The 25,944-nt window shown below is 40.6% G+C and overlaps 2 protein-coding genes across 2 annotated transcripts; both read left to right on the plus strand.

Moving 5' to 3' along the window:
* The first annotated feature begins 5,314 nt into the window (after positions 1–5,314).
* LOC120565547 lies at positions 5,315–11,348 on the plus strand. The gene is made up of 5 exons (XM_039811463.1): positions 5,315–5,656; positions 6,500–6,829; positions 7,890–8,045; positions 8,138–8,233; positions 10,772–11,348. The coding sequence occupies exons 2-5, from the start codon at positions 6,668–6,670 to the stop codon at positions 11,078–11,080; spliced, it is 723 nt and encodes a 240-aa protein (XP_039667397.1). The 5' UTR covers positions 5,315–5,656; positions 6,500–6,667; the 3' UTR covers positions 11,081–11,348.
* A 2,314-nt stretch (positions 11,349–13,662) lies between these two features.
* LOC120559870 (paraneoplastic antigen Ma2 homolog) lies at positions 13,663–14,850 on the plus strand. The gene has a single exon (XM_039801974.1). It carries the CDS (start codon positions 13,663–13,665, stop codon positions 14,848–14,850), a length of 1,188 nt encoding a protein of 395 aa, XP_039657908.1.
* The last annotated feature ends 11,094 nt before the right edge of the window (positions 14,851–25,944 follow it).

Here is a 25,944-nt window from a genome sequence, read left to right on the forward strand (position 1 = left end):
TTTTACACTAAAACCAGCACATTTAGCGCATAAAAACAGATACAGCAATAAAACCAACAAAACAAGCATATTAAAGCAATTAAAACGTGGAGTGACTGAGTAGATTTTTTTTAAATCCATACGTATTCAGTCGGTCCGCTATTGTCTGTCGGGCTTTTTCTTTCCGTTTGATAATTTCCCTTTTTGCATATTATGTTTCACCTCCTCTTAAATTTCCATTAGAAGCTGCTGCTCAGCGGGTGAAACATATGCTGCACACGTCTTTTCCATTTCTGCATCAGTAAATCTGTGATCGATACCGTGGTCTATTTAAGAAATCCGTGAACGTTCACTTATCCCAGCTATGTACACCTGGCTTGACATAGCTTCAACTACTTATCCTGGCTCGGCAAACGTGCAACCGATTAAGCCGCGATGAGTGGATCACACTAAGTCAAGCTGCGCTTTTTCATTTATCCTGGATTTCTTTATTCTACTTTTGTGCAATAGGCCCCAGGTCACATAATGGAAGATAAACATTGACATATTATCAACTTAGAAAGTTGTATGCAGTATGTGAGCAAGACTGAAAACATCTTTGTTAAATTCAAAAGCTGATGGATGTTTTCATATTTGCATGACTTTAACCTTCATTTATATTCTGCTGTCTGTGCAGCCACAGGGAGGACGACTCATTCCTGGAGAATGTCCAGAGAGGAAATGAGGAGGAACCAATAATATGGTTAGTTTTTTTGATAACATGTCTTTAGGAGAGACTCACAAGTCTTAACTCATCTGTCTGCAGAAAGTTATTACAGTTTTTCTCAATTGCTAAAACACTAAACCCTATTGTCTGAACCAAATGCTCAGTTGCCTGAACCCACTGATTGAATCAATCACTCTTTCGGCAAAACCATAAGCACTTTTCACCTGTTTAGACACAACTTGCCAACACATTTTCATTGTGATGCACCCGTGCTGCATAATGGTGAGCACAGGTGACAAACGTCAAACACAATTAAAGCACAGGTGTCACCACTTGAACACAACAACTCAAAATTGATCACACTTGTGGCTAATGATGTGAGGGAACATATAAGCCAGTTCAGAGAGCACTGGGTTGGGAGGCCCTAACATGGATGATATCTGAGAGGAAGAGTTTGTGTGAGAGGTGGTCAGCGAAGACAAACAACAGTAATATCTGATGAAATCAGAGCTACTGTGATTGACCATGTTCTTGTCCATGGTATGATCATGAGGGAGGCTGGACAAAGGGTACAGCCAAACATCAGTAGATTCACCGTGTCCACCATAATCTGAAGATTTAGAGAAGAGAACAGGTAATTACCTTTTTTTTGACATTATAGTACAGTATGTAAATGTTGACAGCTATTACTATATGAAATACTATATACTGTACCACAGTATACTGTAAGTAAATATGTTTCAGTACATCACTGTACCAATGTACTGTAGTATTGTAATGGAGGGTTGGTCTAACTGTTTGTAGGCCTAGTATTCCTTGTATATTTTTTTTTTGTAACTCCATGTTCTCTTTTAGTAGAATTTGAAGAACTGCCACATGGGGGTGGGAGGATAGGTATGTTCTCCCCACACCAAGAGACCCTAATTGTTGATATGGTCTGTGAGAACAATGCCATTAAACTGAGTGAAATTCAGCTGAAGATCATTGAGGACAAGTACATTTTGAGGGTATCAACAGTGTCAGCCTCTCTACTGTTGATTGTGTCCTCAAGTGCAACAGACTGTGCATGAAACAGCTATACAGAGTGCCCTTTGATCGCAACTCAGAGTCAAAGAGCTAAGATTCCAGTATGTACAGGTTGGCATATATCCAGACACATTCAATGTTGATTACTCGAAGTAGTGATTTACTGTAGTGGCCTAAATCACTTTTTCCATATCACTTACAAAACTATATCTATTTCTACAGAGGGTTTTTCAACTGGATGCAATGGAAAGACCCCATGAATAAATCTACATGGATGAAGCTGGGTTTAATCTCACCAAGAGGAGGAGGAGAGGCCGTAATGTGATTGGCCATTGTTGGTGTTCCTGGGCAGCGTGGTGGCAATGTCACATTATGTGCTGCCATCAGCAATCATGGGGTTGTCCACCATCATGCCAACCTGGGGCCCTACAACACTCACCAGCTCCTCATTGTCCTCAATCACATGTGAGATGCTCTGTTAGGGCAGCAGTATGAACATCCCATCTATGTTGTTGTTTGGGACAATGGGTTTTCACAGACCACTCCAGGTTAGAGAGTGGTTCAATATGAACCAAGGTTGTATCAATCTTTGCCTTCCACCGTACTCTCCTTTCCTAAACCCCATTGAGGAATTCTTCTCCTCATGGCGGTGGAAGGTATATGAACGCCAACCTTACACCAGGGTAAATCTCCTGCAAGCCGTGGGACTTGCCTGTGGCGACATAGGTGTGGAGGCATGCCAATCCTGGATACGGCATGCCAGGTGTTTTATTTTTTTCCTGTTGCCTGGCCAGACAAAATGTGGCCTGTGATGTGGATGAAGTCCTGTGGCCTGACCCAGTACGGAGACATGATGCTGTGGCTGAGTAATGCACTTATTTGTATATTTTTGTACCTTATTTTTACATCGGCTTACTGTACACAAGTGGCAAACTCATAAGATTTGTCTTTTTCCAAGTGCTATGTGTAAATGCACAAGATTTCTGTTTTTTCATAACATTCATTTAGCCTACAGTGAACAATAAACATTTATTTCTCCAGCTTCATGTCCTGAGCATTGGGTTTTCTATTTTTCTACATAGTGTTTAGTGACTGTTCGGTAGTGATTTTGATTAGACTTGGGGCACGATTTGACAACCTTCAGTTTTGTGCACAGATTGAACTGTTTTGAGGTGAAAGTTTGGTTTTGCAAGAAGAGTCTGAGGTTTTGTGAATGTAGCTTGAAAATTGGGGTTTTGTGTTCACACTTTAGAGAAAAGGAGAGCAGCTTTCAAGAAATGTGTCTTAGCAATCGAGAAACTGTAAAATATGTTAGGTGTGTGTGTTGGAGCCAGACGATATAAACATTTGGGGCTTAGCCCAAACCTAGGGTGGTCTGGGGGCATGCGCCCCTGGTAGAGAGAGAGAGAGATATATATATATATATATATATATATATATATATATATATATATATATATTTTTTTTTTTTAATTATGTCAGCTAAATGCACTATTTTTCAGGCTGAGATAATAGACTGCCTAAAATTCTATACACTATCTGGGAAAATGATGACTGTTACTCAGTTTAAAAAAAAAAAAAAAAAAAAATCACCCACTAGAGCCTACAACCTATTTTGTATTTAATTGTTCTCCAGCTGTAGTGAATCCAAAACACCAAAAATGTTAAGGATGACTCATTTTCACCCCTGGCAACTAAAGAGGCAACCATTATCTGACTATTTTTAAGATAGCCTACATAGGTAAAATTGGAATTTGGTGTAAACATCATTACTAATCTTAAGAGTTCTGTTTAGTTTGTGCTTAGCTGATAAATTTGCTACATCAGAATCCATGAAATGGAAAAAATAACAATGGAAGCTTTAACTGCACAACAAGGTTTATTGTGTATTTTTAAACAATACACAATAATAATGTAATATAAAACAATAAAAATCTGTTTTAAAACAATGTATTAATTCATGCATTTCAATTTATACAAAAATTATCCTTAACAGGTAAAATAGAAACTTAGAAAGAAAACAATACAGGTGAAGATGAAGGCCAGGTGAGGAGGGTTGTGATGGTGTCGAGTGGAAGAAGAGCAACAGCACTTCTGATAATCGTGCAAGAAATGATAAGCGCAAATCAATCAGAGGCAAAACATACAACTAATCAAACAGGAAAAGGTCATTGTGCTGCACCACCAGAACAAGAATGACAAATTATTTTTTTAGTACAACATGACAACATGCATGACAACCATATATAATGGACCAATAGACCCCGTTGCTCTGGACGGAGACCAGTGAAGGCTATTAGAAGCACTTTTCCGGTGATCTCTTGCTTTACTGCGCAGCCTCCAACTGACTGAGACAACGTAAATGTGACATGAGCAACGTGTCTGAAAGTTATGTCTTCTAGTAGCTGTGCCAAGAGAAATCTCAATCATTCCCAATCTTAAAGAGACAGAGAGTGTAGGTATATGTAAGGAGATAACATAAGCACAGGCTAATTATTGCTAACTAAAATGCTAGTTACCTTAGTAATTAAACCTAAACAGCTAACGTAAGTCGAAACTGCCTGCGAGCTTCTCCTGTACTATACGGTAATTCCTCTACTGTGCGAAAGTAAGTCACTTGGTTATGATACAATCGTTAGCCTATTTTTACAAAAACGTCTGCTACGGAGCCATAACGTGAGGTACAAGGTAATGGAGCCTTTTATACATTGTCGTGTTTCTTTAGAACTAAACAATGGACAAATAGAGTCTTTAAACATTTCTGATGTGAAGTTATTCGCTGTCAAAGTTGCGCCAAAATGTATGCTAGTCAGTGGAATGCTAACGGGAGGTGATCTCTTCAAGTTCTGAAGCGAAGCTTACCCCCTTGATGACAACCGACAACAGCCTGCCAGCCCCTGATGACAAGTTAACGACAAAGAAGATTTATATTCTTCTTCGTTAGTTTTTATTGGCAGTTGGCAAACAAGCTGCACTGTAAAACCTAACAGCCCATCTTAATAAAAGAAGTAATTTAACATAACTTAAACCTCCCAAGAAGTTGTAGTGACTCATTCACATGAATTTTACCTGACTCAAAAATGAATTGTTGAAGTAATAACTGAGTTGTTTTGAGTAAACTTAAATTTGTGGGAAAGTTTAAGTATTGGTAATATGATTCCAGTTTGTTCAATTTACTTATTATTATTAAGTCCTGCTTTTTCAATTTTGATGTTCAAAAAAAATCATCATATTGCGCCCATATTGTGGATATTAAATACAGTAAAGCTTAAGTCAAAAGTATAATTAAAGCTAAAATAAATGGAAAATGGCAGTTTATAGACCATAGAGCATTTAATTATGTCTTAAATACCATCAAGCCAGACAAAGATTGATGTCACAACTTGGTGAAAACCAGATGACATTAAATTGACATGATATACTGCATTTTTTTTTTTTTTTTAAGATAAATGGGTTATTAAAAAGAATTTAAGAAAGTGTAGGTTGACCTCTTGATCCACACTCCAGTCCAGATGGTGGCGGTAATGCACCAAAAAGCTGGTTGCCAACCGCCATACAAAAAAAGAAGAAGAAGAAGAAGTTGACTATGAGCAAAGAACTTCTAATATATGTAGACCGGCTTTGCTATGAGCACGAAGCGCCAAAAAGTTTAGTTCATCTCGGGTGGTTAAGGTTAGGGTTAGGGGATTGGTCAGGAGATAGGACCTGTACACTTAAGAATGGACTCCTGGCCAATAGTAGTGTGTGAATGCTATTGAAGGGCGGGTCTTGTCGGTCCCACAGCGCTAAACAGAGAAGACGTGACAGATTCCACCTGTTTGCACACGGCACTGGAATAACGGCGAAGCTCGGAACGAACGGCCTCTTGCACTGCTGCTGTGTGTGTTTGCTGCTGACATATTTTTTTGCTGCAGGACACCGCTACACTTTTGTCTTCCACGCGAGGTAATGTTCTGTTATTTTATTAATCTTTCTGGTTTGCAAACTGTTTGTCATGCTGTTTGAATTGTGACGTTACTAAGTTAGCTAACATGCCAGTTGTGCAAACATGCACTAGCTTGCACTAAGTACTACTTTAGTGGTTCAGAAAAAACTTTTACTTGAAAAACTGTTACTTGGATGTCGCTTTCAAACTTGACGTTAAGTTGGCTAGCTAAGTAACATTAACGTTAGTTTGTGAAAGTTTTGTGTTAACGTTAGCAAACTATGTTGGCTTGCTAGCTACTAATATGCCTTTTTTCTTATTTCGGTTAGCAAAGTAATGTTAAAGGCTATCTTAAACGTAACGTTAACTGATGTAACATTAATATAAACTCGGGGTATAAACGGGGTTGCCGCTCACAGGCTGCTGCTAATTAACACACTTACACCCAATTACTCTTAAGTCCAGTCTGTGCGATCCACAGCGGTTATAAGACATGTTCCTTAAGTGGTGAAAAACTTTGACAAACGTGGGCAAACTGACTGTTGCAATTATTTTTTTTTTTGTTGTTGACTGGTACAAATCATGTGGAAATGTAAATTGTGTGTTTTTTCTAGTGCCTTAAAAATACAGTTATTGAGACATTACAGACTATCATGGCTAGAATTCCACAATTTAACCTTTACCTTGCCTGTATAACAACTGCATGTGTACATTTAGCACTTATAACTCATTGAAGGTACATTTGTCAAGAGTACATTCTGAGAAGAGTGGTAGGTAGAGACAACAGTGATTTGACTATAAATCTGGCTTTTCATTAACCTGTGTGTGATAGGTTTTTTTTTTTTTGTGACCAAACTGAGCAGGGCTGGCATTAAGGATGTTGCTGTGAATGCAGGAAAGTGCAGCAGGACCTATCCAGAAGGTGCAGCATCCAGGGCCAACATCAAAAGACCCAGAAGAGTAGAAATAAACTTCTGCCCAATTATCCCCAAGGAGTAACTAAGGACACACTGGACAACCAGAGGCTTGAGATGGTGGAGCAGTTCAAGAAGACAGTGATTGATGGAGACATGATTATGATCCATCAACATATGCAGTGCACCTTTGCGCTCAGGCATGAAGAAATTGTGATTTCAGCTCCTCCCATTGCTGAACTGAAAGACAGATGGCCTGCACTCTTTTGTGAAGCCCAAGTGAGTAAAAACTAGGGATGCACCGAATATTCGGCCACCGAAATTTTCGGCCGAAAATGGCCCAAAAGGGCATTTTCGGTTTTCGGCCGAAATACCTTTATCACCGAAACAATACGGCCGAAAATGTTGTGATGACGCAAACAGAAAACGCGACCTGCATGTGTGTCAGTACCCGATCCGTTCCACCTGCAAAGCGTCTCCTAAGCAAAGAGGTTGAGACGGACCACGGAGTGAAAACAATGAAAAGTACGCTCTTAGAGTCTGTCAGCACACGTTTCAGTGAGATCTGTTCGGATCCTCTGCACTTCATCGCGACTGTACTTGATCCGCGTTATAAAGACCATTACTTGGATGCGGAAATAAAGCAGGGCGCACGAGAAATGATCCAGATCGCGATGGATGCGGAGAACCCGCGTGGAGACGGAGACGGAGCAGCGCCCAGCGCAGGAGATCAGAGCGCCAGAAAAAAGACTTGTCTCGCTGCACCAGATGAGGGGCATGCACCCTCGTTGTCTGATATGTTCAGTGAAATCCTGCAAGAAAGTGCCTCAATTAATAATAATAATAATAATAACAATAGGTAAGCTATTCTGTTCTTAGGCTACTGTATACTGTATGTGACTATCAGATTGTAGCCATATTTCTGCTAGATATTTTTTTAATTAAACTTTAATATTAATTTATACAATTGCAATGCCTTGATTTTAGTAAAGTTAGTACACAGTCATAGCCATAAATGCAATGGTACTAATAATTGGCTTAATTTCTTTCGGTGTTTCGGTTTCGGTTTTCGGTCTTGGTTTCCTCTTTTTTCGGTTTCGGCCAAGAATTTTCATTTCGGTGCATCACTAGTAAAAACTTAAAAAGTTGACAAGACACATATTGTCAGTCATGATTGCAGCACTATTTGATCTGGATAAAGAGCTTAAAATTGTTAGCGTTAACATGGTTTGTCTATTTGTCTAAAAAAAACAGTCTTACAGTCTTATGTGGCTTAAAGTTAATGTAGTTGATTTAAAAAAAAAAAAAAAAAGAAATTGTGCTTTTGTTTTCTGTGCAGCTCTGCAGTGAATTCCACAGGATCACCAATCAAAATCTACTGTATTCCTTATTTGCTGCACTTGACAAGTACACACCTCAGCTACTCTGCAAAAAGAGGAAGAATGGAAGTTTTGGCAAAAAGATACAAAACGTTTTGATGGCATATGAGGAACAGGTAAACATTTTTTTTTTATAATGCATTACATTGATGTTGAATGTGGACGGAACTGCAGACCCTAACGTGCATACCTTGTCTTTGTGCAACAGGACAAGAACAACATTGCTGCAGCTCGAACAGCAGCCCTGGCCGGCCTACCAATGTACTTAAAGGAGGATTCATCAGAGGTCTTCAAAACCTGCAAGGTATAGCTCAATACCTTCATCTATTTTGCAAAGAGAAATCACTGAACATAAAAATTAGAAACTGCCTTCTGCTGTGTTGCAATTCTCAAAATTATTTAATATTTACTGTGTAGTGTGACAGAGCGTTAAAAGGATGCCAGACTCTTCCACTTAATGAAATGGTACAGGTCTTTATTCTGAAGTAGCCTTAAGTAAATGATAAGAATGAGATATGGGGGGGGAATAATTAATTAAATAGTTAAGTTTATTTTATATGAGCCCTCTGGTTGTATTGTGGATTTCTCTTTTTATATTAAGGCTGGCCAGAGTTGTTCATCAACATTATATAATTTACAGTCAGGCAGAAATGCTTCTAAATTCTATAGTTCAGTTATATAAATATGGTTGACCCACATGTGAGTCTTGTATAAAAGTTGGTCAAGATTTTTAAAGACTATACTTTTAAGTGGTGTTCAGGTAAAAAAAAATATTTTAAATTGCATAAAAATCAGGTCTCATCGACAGACACATTAAACAAATTATCTGTTCCCAAATTTGTAACAGAAGTTAAGTTTATAAAATAACTCAACACCATAGACCTCCTACTCATCTCTTTGTATTTTGTTTGTGCCTTTCTAAACTCAGAAAGCTTCTACATTAAGTCCAGATCAATGGGTTTTAAATGCTCAGGGTAGCCTTGATTATGTCTTGAAGCAGTTAAAAAAAGAGGAAATCTTATCTGTAAACCGATCACTTTATCAGATATTCTGAGCTAAACCTTGGTAACAAGTGAAGACCCGGACTAGACCTAGACTTTTATGTGCGAAAAATCCCGATTTATCGTAAACCTACTTTTTCTAACTCCTCCTAGACTGCGACCGATCTGCACGAAACTTGGTAGGTAGAATCTCCAGACCAACCTGACAAAAAGTTATATATCAAAATAATATTTATTGGATAAAAATTGCACAAATTACGCCCAACCAAATTTGTGTAGCTAGCTACGAAAACACAATCTTTTTTTTTTACACGTTAAATGTCGAAACGTAGGTACCTGAGCGCGTAAGCGCAAGCTTATCTGTCCTCTCTGAAAATTGACAGAGAGCGGTGCTCCGACACAAACGCACACACACGCGCAGAGGTGCGATCGGCGCAAACTACGTCGGCTGTTTTGTTGAAGTCATAGTGAGTGATGCCGATAAAGTGGTTTCAAGTATGGTTACAGTTTTTAAAAACTTCACGCAGACAGCGTTTGCTGCGATATGATATTAAAAACAGTCACGGTGCTGTTGACGTTACACTTCCTCTGAGACAAGCAGCAGGCTCAACAGTGTGCAGCTGTGCCCTGGTGACTGACTGACAGGCTGAGGTTGTAAGGCAAGGCAACTTTAATTCTACAGCTCCTTTCAGCAACAAGGCAACTCAAAGTGCTTTACATGAAACATTAAAGTGCAATTGAAAACGGTCATGATGAAAATACAACAGGCTAAACAAGTTACAGTGAGTAAGAAATTAATAATTATTCAATTTAATAGGTTGTAGGGATGGGTTTGGGAGGAGAGAGGGAGGGGTTTTATTTTTTATTTTTGTTTAATTTCTTTAGAGTGTAACATATTCTTATAAAATAACATAATGTTCTAACTACACAGGATAAATAGGTTTTGAATTATTTTTACAACTGAAATGATTGTTTTGTAATTACAGAGGGAAAGTACCGAAAAAAAGTACCGTTATAATTTCAGGTATCTGTACCAATATTGGTTCAGATGCGAAAGGTACCCAACCCTAAGGGTAGTAGCCTAAACAATGCATGTTTAATTTTAAGGTGAATTCATTGTAATTCTAGACTAGAGTTGGTATATTTTTTAAACATTTTGTTTACTGTCATGACAGCAATGGTGCCTTCTATGTTGCATCTTCAAAAGTGACACTGAATTGTACACATTGTAATTTCTGCATCTATTATCAAAGTATTTATTAGTAATACAGTGGAAATTAGTATAAATGTGAATATTTGGTTAGCATGTTGATTTACGGTGTGTGCCCCTAAATTTTCTGGTTGCGCCCCTAAAATTTTCAGTAGGGGGCCACTGTGCTCCTAGTGAAAAAAGTTAGTCTTGAGCCTTGCAATGCAATCATCACAAAACTTGAGATTATTTTTCTACATGCCACTCTGTGGTTCTACACCAGATTTGTTGATGATCTGCCTTTAGGAGGCGCTATAATTGAGGTAGAAGTGTTTGGGCCTTTTACTCAGTGAATGGGAAATTTGCTATTCCATTTCACTACAGACTTTGGAGCTCGCACTTAGGGAAATTTCCTGATTTTTGCCTCGCCGCCATCATGCTTTGGGTTCCGCTTTCGTAGGTTCCGTGTGTCATCAGGGGTGACTTGCGCTGGGGAGGCTTGGACCCAATCATAACTGCTTGCAGTTCTAGTTTGATATTGCTTCTACCTGCATGTAAAAACAATGTTTTTTTTTACATCATTAAGCTTTTTGTAAGCTTAATGATTTGTACAATTACACTCCCGCACCCTGAACATGTATTCCCTTTGCAGGATGAGTTGGAGGCAAACCAGGATGGAGCAGTGGCTCTGGTGGTAGTGGTGAATGAAGAGGAGGTGCCTGCTGGAGTTCCCTTTGAAACTCACCATGTGTCATTTGTCCTTGAGGATCAGGTTGTAATGTCTCACAGATCTTGGACTGATTCAGTGGTGATTATGTTTGGACTGATTTATGCCCTTCATTTGAGCTATCCTGAGAAGCTAAGTGGCTTCTTTGAGTTCATCCAGGTTGTCCTCTTAAACCTTGATGGAAGAAAGCAGCTTAAACCTAAGTTACAAGCCTTGAGAAATGAGCTAGATTAAAGGTGTTAACATGCTCTTTTGTTGAAGGTCAGTGTTCTGAAAATTATCTTTTGGCTTGCATGCCAATTAGGGTTGGGCATCGAGAACCGATTCCTACTTTGAATCGTTTCAAAAATTACAATTCCATCAGAATCATTTCTATATTGGAATCGTTTGGAGGATTTGGTTTCAAATCTGATCACGGGTTCCAGATTTAACGTGCAAATTTTGGTTTCCGTAGCAGCCAGGCGCTTGTTGTGCTGCAGCCGTGCAGCACAGTAAGCGGAGCTCTAGTGTGGCTTTTTTTTTTACATTTGAAAAAGCTGTAAAACTGCAAACCACCATTGAATCAAAATAAAACTTTTCTCTTATTTGTGAAAATAGGCATGTGACCCGTTTCAACTCCGCCACTCAAAGAATCGGAATCGAGAATCGATAAGAACCGGATTCGAAAGGAAGAATCAGAATTGGAATCAGAATCGTTAAAATCCAAACGATGCCCAAACCTAATGCCAAAACTGTTTCTGTTTTAGATTTGTTTAAACAGATTCTGGTCTACACAATTACAACTGGGTTGGTTGGCTTTCTTCTTAAGCTGTAGTGAGAAATGCGGGCAACGATTAATAATGTTGTAATGTTTTCAGTTTAAAGATATTTTGTACTAGATTTCTGTGTTAAAACAGATTACTTGTCCACACAATTACATCTGTGTTGGTTTGCTTTCTACTCAAGCTGTAGTGACAAACACGGGCACTAATTAATATTGTAATGTTTTCAGTTTAAAGGTATTTTTGTGCCAGTACAAACATGATCAATAATAGCATTTATTTAATTTTGTTTTTATTTTTATGTGTGTTCATTTCAGTGTTTCTGGCAAACACGTTATTTCTTTTAAGAGCTGTGGACATTGAAATGTTTTAACATTGTTATTCAGCATTCAACTAAATAAATAGTTGAAGTTGTGTCAGACAATTGTGTTTATATTGTGTTAATGCCACTTAAAAGGTTTAAGGCAATCAGTTTCCTCAAATTAATTGAGTAGCCACAACTAATTTTAAGGTTGTCACAACTAATACATAATAATTTTCTTTAGTGGAAATGAACTGAGTAAATGATACTTAAGTGGTAACATTTGTATAAAGAAGATGGATTTAAGTTAGTCGTACTTGAATCAGATAAATTATATTAACATATTTTAAATAAGTTTGGAGAAATGCAACATTTGAGTGAAAAATACTTGATAGATAGAAGTTATATAAACTGAATGGAATTAGTACTATTAACTTTATCTACCCAAGTCATCTAAACAATAAATAATTGAGTTACTTGGACACAAATCAAATATTTGTTTATGCTTAAATTAATGTTTAAACTTAAATTATTTAAGGCAATCGGTTTCCTCAAACGGTTTGAGTTGAACTAACTCATCAGGTTTTACAGTGTGAGTGATGCGCGATGCATTACCGTCCGCCACCACGCACGGTAATAGAGCTTTTGTTAAATTTTTTGCCACTCCAGTCAGAAAGACTGAGAGGAAATGAAACAAAGTTAAAGTTATTTTAAAAAAAAAACTAGAAGATTCGGGGCTTTTGACAAAACATTCGGGCCTTAAGCCCAATTAGCCACGCTGATCGAGCCTGTTCCGGTGACTGCTGGAGAAAGGACAGGACAGAAACATTAACTCAAGGTATCTTTCATTTTGTTTGCTTGCTGACGAGTGGAAACGGCCATTAAGTTTTGGGCCGCAACGAACACAAGCACCGCATCAGGCCTGCTACGTATTTTTGTTTTAGAATAATTTTGGTTGCCGGCTTTAGACTGCATTAAGGTGTGTGTGTGGGCCCACAAATCATATTGGTTTAAGTGACTTTGAAGTTGGTACATTGAGGTTTTCTGAATGAATCCAGTTGAGAGTTAAAAGTGTTTAAATTGTTGATTGTGCATTTATATATGGTACAGTATTTACAGTTGTCTTAAAAAGAGGGACAATTTAGTTGCAGTATTTTCCTTTTGAAATAGAGGGTTATTTTATGTTGAAGGTTTAAAAAAGAACAATCATATCTTTATTTAATTTTATTTCATTGGAGATAATCATTTCTTTAATGAGTAAATAATTGAGATTTATTTTTCTAAAACCTTGTGTTGTGTTACTTTATTATTTACTTGGAAAAAGGTCATAATTTTATTCTGAGAGAGACATATAGACACATATGGTTAAAATCTTTATTAAAACTATACCTTAAAAGGTGAATTTATAGGTAGGTTAGAAAAACATTTCATGTGTGTACTAAAAAAAAGAGAGATCCAAGATAACATTTAAAACTGAGTTGATCAGGGTTAAAACACATTTGATAAAAACCTTAAAAGAACCCAAAAGCCTGCCCTCATCAATGTAAATACTGAGGGGAGCGCTACATAAAATGGAGGCACTGCTGGGATAGTCTTGGATTTTTTAGTGAAGAAAAAAAAGAGTTAAAAGGTAAAGTGACTAACTAAAGTTACTAAGCTAATTTACAAACAGTATTAACATGGAAAAAACTGAACTAGTGTCAGAGTTAAAACACTGGTGCTGTGGTGAGGGATTGGATGAGTCTCATGCACTTATGACCGTCGTCCCAGAAGATGTAGAGATCAGTGAAGTGGAAGAAACACTGGGAACTATCAAGTCTTTAGGACGGGTGCGCGTCCGTGGGAGAAACTTCAGTGCAAGACTAAACCAACGGATGGTTTTGTGTGAGAGTAAAGAGACTGTGCAAGAGGAGAGTGTTCCTACTGAAGTTGTGCCTATTGATGGTGGAGAGGCGTGGCCTGTTATCATCATAGGAGGGGCGCCGGCAGCTGCTGAAGAGTTTAATAGTAAACTAAAAGGATTGCTGCAGGCTGAAGGTAAAACCATGGAGGACCTCAAATCATTGTTCCCCAGTACACCCCCGCCCACTAGCTCCACTGAATCCATTCTTCGCGCTGTCGGAGATTTGTTGGAAAAGACAACAAAACCAGCTGATGGTGGAAGTTATGGTCGACTACGCATGTTCTCGGGAGCCCTACCAACGCCGCCAGGTGAAGAACCATTTGATCATTGGCTAGAGCAAGCATGGCTTATGATGGAGGAGACTGAATGCTCTGATAGAGAAAAAAGACGCAGACTTATTGGAAGTTTAAAGGGGCCCACAATAGAAATTGTGAAAGCAGTGCGGCACGCCAATCCTGACGCCAGCCCAAAGGAAGCCCTTGAAAGTGCTTTTGGAAGTGCTGAGTCCGGTGATGATCTCTACTTTGCTTTCCGATTTGATGCAACAGCAAAAAGGGGAGAAACTTTTTTTTCAGATTTCCTTCGACGTCTAGAGAGGTCTCTAGCTAAGGTGATTCAAAGAGGTGGTCTCCCTGCTAGCTGCAAGGATCGAGCCCGACTGGAGCAACTGCTGAGGGGTGCTATCGCCTCAGACCTGATGCTGATCCAGCTGCGCTTGAGAGAAAGGAAGGCTGCACCCCCAAACTTTCTACAGCTGTTGACTGAGATTCGAGCTGAGGAAGAATACGAAACTTCTAGAAAGAAGCTCAGTGCCTCAGTACATCAAGTGCATGCTAATACAGGAGTGGATACAAGGCAAGCTGAGATCCAGAACTTAAAGGCTGAAATAAAAGAGCTAAAGTCAATGGTTGAATCAGTAGTGACCAAATCCACTCAAGTCAAAGATGATTACATGGAGGTTAAAACTATTAGTGCACCGCCTGGCTCTGAGAACCGGCAAGATGCCGAGCTGGCTGCCTTGAAAAAACGACTAAAATGACTAAAACAGAAAACAAGCAACAAGATGCCTGAGCAAGATGCTGCAGTTGCTGTTTCAACCATGGAAGCTTCTAAACAGGTCCCCAACTCCCCCAAGGGAGCACTGAAAAAGTCAGAAGAGAATTTCTGCTATAGGTGTGGTGAGAGCGGACATTTTGCCACAAAGTGCCGCAACCCTGAGAATCAAGCCAAGGTTATCAGAAAGCTAATTCATGCTTTGAAGGTGACAAAAGACAGACAGCAGTCTGGAGATTCCACCACCAATGAAGTTAACTGTGGGGTCAAGAAAAGTGCTGTTACCTCATCAGAGCCGGCTGACATCCCGGAAGGCTTGATTGGTCCACCCAGCATAGTACCTGTGAAAGTAAATGGACATTGCTGTGATGCCTTGTTTGATAGTGGCTCTCAGGTCACCATTATCTTTGAGTCTTGGTATCAAACTTACCTGCCTGATGTCCCAATACGCCCCGTGTCCGGTTTAGCCCTGTGGGGACTAAGTGAATCGGAGATCAGTTATCCATACCGTGGGTATGTAGTGGTCGACATTGAATATCCAGCAAAGGTTGCAGGTGCCGACCAGACAGTGACAGTTCTTGCTCTTATCTGCCCCCAGCCCCGAACTGCAGACCAGACTCCTATCATTGTGGGGACCAATGCCAGTCACATCCGACGTCTTGTACAGCAGTGTAAGGACAATGGCATTGACATCACCCAGATACTGGGGATACAAGCATGTTACAAAGACAACAAGCTAACTGCGCCTGGCACGGCCACAGCCCTGGAGGACGAGGGTGATATTGGCTGTGTGTTATGGCAAGGCCCTGGCCCACTGACTCTGCCCCCTGGTGGTGACTGTACGGCAGTCTGCAAAGTCGAGTACAAGCTCCAAGTTGACAAAGAAATCCTGATGGTTGATTCATCTCCTGTAGCTCCACTCCCAGCGGGTGTGCTACTTCAGCCCATGTTGGTGCCCAGCGAAGAAGTGAACGTCAACCATTTCAGAATCTTGGTCCAAAATGAGTCCTTGACAGAGACAGTCATACCAGTGGGATCAGTTATCGGACATATGTATCTGACAGATGCAGTCACTCCTCTCTCTCCGCCCAAGACAGCTGACACCGAGTTCGATGCAAATCTGATCAACTTTGGAGACTCGCCTGTCTCAGAGGAGTGGAAAGAAAAACTCCGTCAAAAGCTATCCACCAGGTCCCAGGTATTCTCTTTCCAAGAATTGGATATTGGATTGGCAAAGGGAGTAGAGCACACAATCCGGATGTCAGATCCACGGCCGTTCAGGGAGCGCTCTCGTCGCCTGGCTCCAGCTGACCTGGAAGACGTGAGAAAGCACCTCCAAGAACTGTTACGTGCAGGGATCATCAAGGAGTCTCGCAGTCCCTATGCATCCCCAATCGTGATTGTTCGCAAAAAGAATGGAGCTGTGAGAATGTGTATTGACTACCGATTGTTAAACAGCCGAACAATCCCAGATCAGTACACAACACCTTGTATTGATGATGTGTTGGATTCAATGACCGGAAGCAAGTGGTTTTCCGTTCTTGATCTGAGGAGCGGTTATTACCAAATCGCCATGGCCGAGGAAGATAAGGAAAAGACGGCATTCATCTGCCCACTGGGGTTCTTCCAGTTTGAGAGGATGCCACAGGGGATAACTGGAGCCCCAGCCACCTTCCAGAGATTAATGGAGAAGGCTGTGGGTGACATGAATCTGCTTGAAGTCCTTGTCTACCTCGATGACTTGATTGTATTTGGACGAACTTTAGAAGAGCACGAAGAGAGACTTCTTAAAGTCCTTGATCGTCTGGCAGAGGTTGGATTGAAAATCTCATTTGACAAATGTCAATTCTGCCTCCCAAAGGTAAAATACCTTGGACATATTGTGTCGGCCAATGGAGTATCACCTGACCCAGCCAAGATAGAGGCAGTTACAAGTTGGCCACAGCCTACGCACCTGAAGGCTCTTCAATCCTTCTTGGGATTTTGTGGATATTACCGCCGTTTCATCGCCAATTATGCAGCCATAGTTAGGCCATTGTCTGAGCTCACAAAAGGCTATGCCCCAACCCAGCGGGGTATGAAGCCTGAGAAAGACAACACAAAGACTTACCTCAAAGAGTCCGAGCCTTTTGGTGAGAGATGGGACCAGTCCTGCACCGAGGCTTTCCACAAGATTATCCACTGCCTTACCCATGCACCTGTGTTGGCCTTTGCGGATCCCAACAAGCCATATTGTGACAACTTTAAAAGTTTCAATCAGCTGTGCAGTGGGACCGCCCCTTAAACAGATGATGAGCCCCGGTGTTTTTGAGAGGGAGGAGACAGAGAGCACTTCCTGGTTGCGGGATTGAGTGGAACGTGTCGGAGGGGAAGCAGTGTACAGGGTCAGCGGAGCTACAGCTCAGTTGCGCGGCAGATTCAGTTAAGGTCGTTTTAATCCCTTAAAAACGTTGTTCGCCACTGACAGCTCATCAACGAACGGCCTACCTTAAAACTCCGGATCACTTCACTTTCACCTCTCAGCAGCTCACCGACAGCAGTCTTCACCCAAAACTCCTGCTAAACTCCGGACGGATTCACGGACTGACTGCACTGACTACTTGACTGACTGACTGGTATAAACGTTGTAAGTCAACAAACCTTTTTACTTTACCTTGAAAGTGTCTTTATTTGTGTTTTTTGCTGTGCACCACGAGCAGACTTCAAGACTGTATTGGAACTGACCAATTACTTGTTGTGCTCTAAAACTGAACTAAGTACTAAAAAAAACCTGAGGCGGATTTTTTTGTTGGGATTTCTTTTGTGGATTGCTCTATTTTGGATTTCTCTATTTTTGGACATTTGGACGATACACTTCTTTCTTGTGCTTGGCTTACCTTTGTGTTAATTATATGATCTTTGATTTGAACCTTGGAATGTGCATTGTGTTTTGTTGGGTTTATGTTTTCGTTGTTTAATGTGTATAGGGTGTACATTTTTATATGTGCGCGCTTGTGTGGTTTGATCTAGATCCCAAAAACTAAACATACAAAATACAACTGACCTAAACCTTGAACCATCTTATCTTAGATGTCAGGAGAGAGACCTGGCTGGCACCCCATTTAGAAAAGAACAAAACAAAACGGATTTAGACAAACTGTCACAATATGTCCTGCATGTGGACGCCAGCTTGAGAGGGCTGGGCGCCGTCCTATATCAGGAACACAGTGAGGGTCTGAGACCAGTCGCCTTTGCCAGCAGGAAGCTAAAGACATCTGAGAGGAACTACCCCGTTCACCAGCTGGAGTTTCTGGCCCTTAAGTGGGCAGTTGTGGATAAATTCCATGATTATTTGTATGGGGTCAGATTTACTGTACGTACGGACAATAACCCTCTTACGTACGTATTGTCGACCGCCAAGCTCAGCGCTGTGGGGCACAGATGGCTCTCTGCCTTATCCACCTATGACTTCGATGTCAAGTACCGACCAGGCAGACACAACATAGATGCTGACCTGCTCTCAAGGAATATGCCTGATGAGAGTTCAGAGGAATGGGAGACCATACCACAGTCTGGTGTGAGATCCATCTGCAAACGAATCTGCATCCCTGGTTCGGCAGACAGTCAGAGAAGTGGTGCTGAAGTCCACCCATGATGATCTCGGCCACCTTGGTATTGAAAGAACTACAGACTTGTTGAGGAGCAGGTTCTTTTGGCCGAAACTGGCATGTGATGTTGAGCAGTACATAAAGAACTGTGGAGAGTGTGTCACTCGGAAGACCCCCTGTCATAGGGCAGCGCCTTTACATCACATTTCAAGCAATGGACCGATGGATTTGGTATGCATCGATTTTCTGTCCATGGAGCCAGATTCTGCAGGTATCAGCAATGTGTTGGTGGTCACGGATCATTTCACCCGTTATGCTCAGGCTTTCCCATCCCGAAATCAGAAAGCGCAGACGGTGGCAAAGATCCTGGTGGACAAGTATTTCCTGCATTATGGCTTGCCAGCCAGAATCCATTCAGATCAGGGAAGAGACTTTGAGAGTCAGTTAATCAAAGAGCTCTTGAAGATGATGGGGATCCGGAAATCACGGACCACTCCCTACCACCCACAGGGAGATCCGCAGCCTGAGAGATTCAACAGAACTCTTCTTTCCATGCTGGGAACCCTGGGCTGTGAGAAGAAACGGCAGTGGAGCAAACATGTTGGCTACTTGGTTCACGCCTATAACAGTACCAAAAGTGATGCTACGGGGTACTCACCCTATTTCTTAATGTTTGGCAGAGGCTTCCAATAGACTTGTGCTTTGGAACCTCTCCTGATGGCAAAGCTGATAGTGGCCATTCACGCTATGTAGCCAAGCTAAAAGACGACTTGCAAAGAGCTTACGAGCTTGCCTCTGAAGCGGCCTACAAGACACATCAGAGGAACAAGAGATCCTATGATAAAAGAGTGGGATTCCAGACACTGGATATCGGCGACAGAGTGTTGCTAAGGAACTTAGGATTGAAAGGGAAAAACAAGTTGGAGAGTCGTTGGAGTCCTATCCCTTACGTGGTCCTGGGAAAGATGCCCAACCTTCCAGTGTACAAAGTTAAACCGGAGGACGGAGGAGGAGGAGTCAAAACTCTCCATCATGATCATCTTTTGCCGATTGGACAGTTAGTGAGAATGCCAACAGTGGATACTGAGGTCAAGTCACATGTGAAGACAAGATCAAGAACAAGAGCTGAGACACAAAAGAGATCAAAGAAAGTCTTACCTGAAGTACAGGAAGCTCTTCAAGAGTTGCAGTTTACAGATTCCTCTTCAGATGTGGAGTATTATGGACCTGGAAAACCATACAGTACTTACCTGAAAGAGATCCTGACAAAAGAAAGAGATACTGCTGGACAGTCAAATCTCATCCAAGATGATAGTGATTCTTCTCAACAGTCAGAAGGAAATCCTGCTGAGGATAGTTTGTCAGAGGGAAACAGTTTGGAGGAGGAACATCACAGTATGAGAGAAGAGGATGGAGATCAAGATTCAGTTGCTGAGGAAGAAAGTGATCCAGAGACTGATAACCCTTGCCACGATGAGCATCCAGAGACAGTCACTAAGACAAAAGTGATTAGCAAACCTGAAAACCGTCCAAAAAGGATAGTGAAACCAGTTATCAGGTTAACTTACGATGAGCCTGGTAGGGCAAAAGATCAGCCTCTCACTATTGTGCATAGATGTGTTATTATTAAGATTGGCAAGAGTTGAGTTAAGTTAAACTAGTCATGCACCTTTTCCACTAGTAAATCTTAAAAAAGGTAGAGTTCATTATGTTTGATGAGGACATCAAAAACCTTTAGAAGGGGGAGGGTGTAACCCAGTTAAAAAAGCATGAGGTGATGAGTGATGTTTGTAGTATCATTTAAAAAAAAACAGAGCATATAAATAGTGTGATTAAAAAGGTTAAAATTCATTTAAAAAGTTATGATAAAAATGTTAAAAGCAGTTTAAAATGTATTCTATTTTTGTTGTTTTATGTAAAAGATAATTTATTTCTGAAACCTGTCTAAACCAGCATTTATGGGGTTAATGACGATCGGCCGGAAAGTCAGGTCTCGGGTTTTTTCAACACAGATGAGAGAGGTACGAGAGTGAAGCAAAAGAGTGAGCGTGACAGCGATGCTCTGAGTTAATTTGTGAAGTAGCTAGTAGTGCACAAACCAATGTGTAACTTGTATCTTATGATTGTTTACACAGCAACCAGTGAGAAGAGTGACAAGCTGCATATTGAGAAACTGGAGGAATTTCTACACGAGGTTCAGAGACTGTTTACTTTTGTGCTAATGCTAATGCTACTGCTAACGGTAACGCTTAGCCACCTTGAAGTATAGGCTAGAGTCCGTTTATTACAAGTGAACGAACGTTTTCTAGTTAAAGTTGACTCCCTCAGTTGAACTGGTTGAGGGGTTTATCTGTTGTTTTCGACCTGAAGACGGGAAAGAGACTCAGACAGAGCGTGCAGCAACCAGGACTTCACTCGTGAGTTTTACTGAAACGTGGAGGAGAAAAGAGAAACCGATGGAGTTTGTGTTGAAACGCTGATCGAGCCTGTTCCGGTGACTGCTGGAGAAAGGACAGAAACATTAACTCAAGGTATCCTTCATTTTGTTTGCTTGCTGACGAGTGGAAACGGCCATTAAGTTTTGGGCCGCAACGAACACAAGCACCGCATCAGGCCTGCTACGTATTTTTGTTTTAGAATAATTTTGGTTGCCGGCTTTAGACTGCATTAAGGTGTGTGTGTGGGCCCACAAATCATATTGGTTTAAGTGACTTTGAAGTTGGTACATTGAGGTTTTCTGAATGAATCCAGTTGAGAGTTAAAAGTGTTTAAATTGTTGATTGTGCATTTATATATGGTACAGTATTTACAGTTGTCTTAAAAAGAGGGACAATTTAGTTGCAGTATTTTCCTTTTGAAATAGAGGGTTATTTTATGTTGAAGGTTTAAAAAATCACAATCATATCTTTATTTAATTTTATTTCATTGGAGATAATCATTTCTTTAATGAGTAAATAATTGAGATTTATTTTTCTAAAACCTTGTGTTGTGTTACTTTATTATTTACTTGGAAAAAGGTCATAATTTTATTCTGAGAGAGACATATAGACACATATGGTTAAAATCTTTATTAAAACTATAGCTTAAAAGGTGAATTTATAGGTAGGTTAGAAAAACATTTCATGTGTGTACTAAAAAAAAGAGAGATCCAAGATAACATTTAACTGAGTTGATCAGGGTTAAAACACATTTGATAAAAACCTTAAAAGAACCCAAAAGCCTGCCCTCATCAATGTAAATACTGAGGGGAGCGCTATATATATATATATATATATATATATATATATATATATATATATATATATATATATATATATATGTATTTAACTGTGAATCACATTTTCTTTAAATTACAGTAATGCTCAACATATTCCAAAGAAGTTGTACTTTTGAATGTGTCCTTCCTGCCAGTCAGCCACAGGTTTCAGTTTATTAACTGTGCTATGCTAATATTTTACGTGAGGCAATCCATTACAGTAAATATAGTACTGGTCAGTACTGTACAGTACTTTCCTGGAGACGCCGTCGATGCAGATGGCCGTGGCAATGACAGCCTCTAAATCTGTTGGAGGGTCCTGAGCTGCCAGCTCTTCCTTGATGTCATCAGAAAGTGTCAGTCAGGGAAGAAGAGTTCCAATAACTCTTTACTGCGAGTGTCTGGAACTCAATCAGTCACTCTCCGGCATTGAACGTGCTTTGGTTAACCACCTCCTGTTTTTTCTTCATTATTGTCTAGAAAAGAGGAAAAAAAGGAACGGGAGACTCTGACTATCCTGAGTGAGATGCAGGCAGCAGTTGTGGAGCAGTCGGAGCTGAACCAGGTACAGCATGAGCACCATTTACAGATGACCATGGACGATGCGGTGCCAGCAAGGTAGCAAGGCTGCAGTTCTCGTCCCTTCTTCAAAGGGACGAGAATGCTCAAACTGCAGCCTTCAATCAAGCCTTCTTTGGTAAGCTGAGCCAGCTTGTGCATACGTTGAGTGGCCGGTGTGATCCATTTCCTCCACCCTTGGAGTACTCGTCTCTTAATACGACTTGGTGTACATAATTTTATTTATGTACAGTTTTATGTAATATATATTATTTGTTTCTTAAATTAACTTTTTTGTAACTTGTGACATATATTTTCATCATGGTTTCCTATTTCAAGGGCTTTAGCATTTAAATTGCAAAAGAGTAAATCCTTTTTTTTTTAAACCTGCTTGACAAAAACAAAGGGGGTTAGGGGTGCATTTGTACATGGAAAAATAATATAAAAGGTTAATTTATGTTCTAATTTACATTCTATACAATTTACAATACACATGATGGGAAAGACAAAATTAATGTTTAGCTATTCAAGTAGTGAATCAGGCCTTCTCGTATATCCTTGTCCTCCTCCTCTACACCACGGGCCAGTGCCACCACAGGCTCTGCTCTTCATCCCATTCATTCTCATAAGCCTCTCCATGACTTGCAAAAGTTATGCAAAGCACAGCATGTCCGTACCATAGATGCCACCAGTTTGACATCACAATCATTTCTTTTTATGATCCAACACCACCTTCCCTTCAGTCTACAAAAAGCATTTTCTTTTTTTCACACTTACAATTTTTATTGAACGTATTTCAGGAGTCATTGTTTTTACAACATAGACTTTTCTCATCATTACTTTCATATTTTGCCAAAAGCATTTTTGACCACTACCCATGCTCTGCACATGTTCTTGTTGTAGATCTGCTGCCGTCCAGTGTCAGGGAATGGTTTTAAGAGCCAGTTCTTCAGGGGAAAGTCTTCTTAGCTGTAGTAGCCAGAATCCAGCCCACCAATGGTCCTGGTGTAAGCTGGAAGGTAGTGGCAACAGCTGGCCAACTCCCACAATGTAGACAGTCTCAAAATCCAGAGCATCATGCCAGTCATTTAAACGTTTCAGAAATGTTCTATGCCGTGATGTTCCTTGTCAGGACACAATCAATGGTGCAGGAGTAGATATTCCTCAGTATTAGTCTTGCCTTTCTCACCACTGACTAACTGCCTGGAGGAGATTAGGGCTTGGATGAGTCAAAATTTCCTCCAGCTGAACACTTCTAAAACTGAAGCCATACAAATTGGCACCCCTCATCAGGTCCAGTCATCACTAATAACCACTATCTCTTTCTCTGGTCAAGACATCCCCCTCGCAACTACTGTCACCAACCTTGGTGTGAAGCTGGACCCACAACTGACCTTTGCAAACCACATCAAACATCTGTACAAAACCTGCTTTTTTCACATCAAAAACATTTCTAAACTTCGCCCCTTCCTAAGTTTTTCAGACGCAGAAAAACTCATCCACGCATTAATCTCCTCCAGGCTTGATTACTGTAACAGTCTGCTCATCGGTATACCAAATAAAAACCTTCAGAAACTACAATTCATTCAGAACTGTGCTGCCCGAACTCTGATGAAAGCTCGCAAATATGACCACATCACTCCCATTCTTCAGAACCTTCATTGGCTACCCATAACCTCAAGAATTCCATACAAGATTGCCCTCATCACCCACCATTGCATCTACAACAACGCCCCGCAATACCTCAAAGACCTCATTATCCCTCACACATCCACCCGTAACCTCCGGTCCCAAAGTACAAACCTCCTCTATCAGCGCCCATCAAGACACATCATAATCGAGATTATCGTTCTTAAGTTGTCCTTAGGCTTTGCAGATATTATTTTTTTTTTGATCTACACTGCTCTTTTAGCTGTTTTTATGCGTATTTTATATATGTATTTTTGTTTTTAATTGTAATGCGTTTTAATGTGGTTTCTGTAGCACTTTGAGATTCTTTTATGAAAAGTGCTTTACAAATAAAATGTATTATTATTTCACTGAGTCAGGCAAGGCCCAGCGCCAAGCTCAGACCCTCGGTGATGTTGACACCGAGGTACTTCAAACTGTCCACCCCTCGACCCACCTTCACCACCTGGTGTCTGCCTGTCAGGAAGTCAAGGATCCACATGCACAGTGAGGTGTTCAATCCCAGGTCCATGAACTGTAGTCCATGAACAGCAATCTCACAAAGCTTCCTATCTACTCCAGATAAGATAGGGTGGTGTGGAGAATGTGTGCTATAGTGTCTCCTGTTGATCAGTTGGGATGGTAGGCTAATGGGTCCACCGTGCTGGTCATTGATTACATCTGCTCATCATTATGAGCAGATCTAATCAATGACCAGTTCAAAGAATTTTATCACTACAGAGGGGCACAGGAAGTATGGTGGACAGATTGAGCCAGTGACAGGTTTAATATCAATATGGAAGTACACATATCCTACAATTTAACGATAAAGAATGCAGTAGTATACAAGTAAATACAAAGCGATTTACAAAAATATATTTTTTATTGTAGTGTTTCCTGCCAGTAAATATTGAGGGGTGGGGTAGGTGATGATTCTGTGGGTAAGGAATTTACTCGAACCTCACATATCAAACAGACATGCCCAATCCGACGCCCAAGATCGTCTGTATCCTTTTGTTATCGCTGAATGGTCATTAAAGGTGCAGTAAGCAATGCTGCGCAAAGATTGTTAATATTTGAACTCAACTGCCAAACAAACGCCTCAAATTCATGGACGTGCATCGCCATAGCGACCACTTCTGCTAGGTTGTGAATAAGCAAACTGTCGCTACTGCTGTAAAGCCAGCCAGTTTGGAGCAGCCATCATAAACAATAGCAAATGGATGAGGTTAAACTGACCTGTTTAACAGCCAACAGTGAAACAGCGAAGATAACTTTACTCACTTGTCCAGGACGAGAGCCCTCATCAGTTTTCATTCCTTTGAAATCACAGAAGTTTACACCAATGTTAAGAAGACTCTTCCTCCTTTCCCGGTCATACAACTTCTTTTTTAATTTGTATTCTTCAGACCTTTTACTGTTTCTCTGCCATCTGTTCTTCTTGATAACTCCTGCTGGCCGGGGCACATTCACATGCTGCCTCCCCCTGTCACTCGCATGGCCGAGCACCTCGAGCCGCCTGTTGCTGATTGGCTGGAAAAGTGTTTTGGTGCTTGTGCGCTCCTCTCTGTTTGTTTTCCATTTACCCAGCCAGGGCTGTGTAGGAACACCAGATGTTTTTTCCAACGCACACAGAAAATAGAGAGCTAGCTAGCTATTTCCTGAATTTGACAAAAAGTGTATTGGATTAACATTGTCTAAGCACCTTTAAATCATCACTCTCCATCTCTATAGCGCAGCGTTTCAATTTCTATAGCAGCAAGGACACACACACAGCCCCGACAAACCATACACAGCCAGAAATCTTATCTAAAAGCTTGAACCCCTTAGCAGTGTAAAATGTGCTATTTTGACACCCGATGCAGTTATAGTCCAGTCTTATGTGCACGTGTAGTTCAATTTAGTCAACAAAATCTCTGAAGTGTTTGTGACAAACTCCCGCAATTAAATAGTTTTCCATTAAAAAACATTTCTATATCTATTTGCTTGGAAACAAATGCTGAAACAGTAA

The sequence above is a fragment of the Perca fluviatilis genome, chromosome 1 (genome assembly GCF_010015445.1).
Source record: "Perca fluviatilis chromosome 1, GENO_Pfluv_1.0, whole genome shotgun sequence".
NCBI classification, from domain to species: domain Eukaryota; kingdom Metazoa; phylum Chordata; class Actinopteri; order Perciformes; family Percidae; genus Perca; species Perca fluviatilis.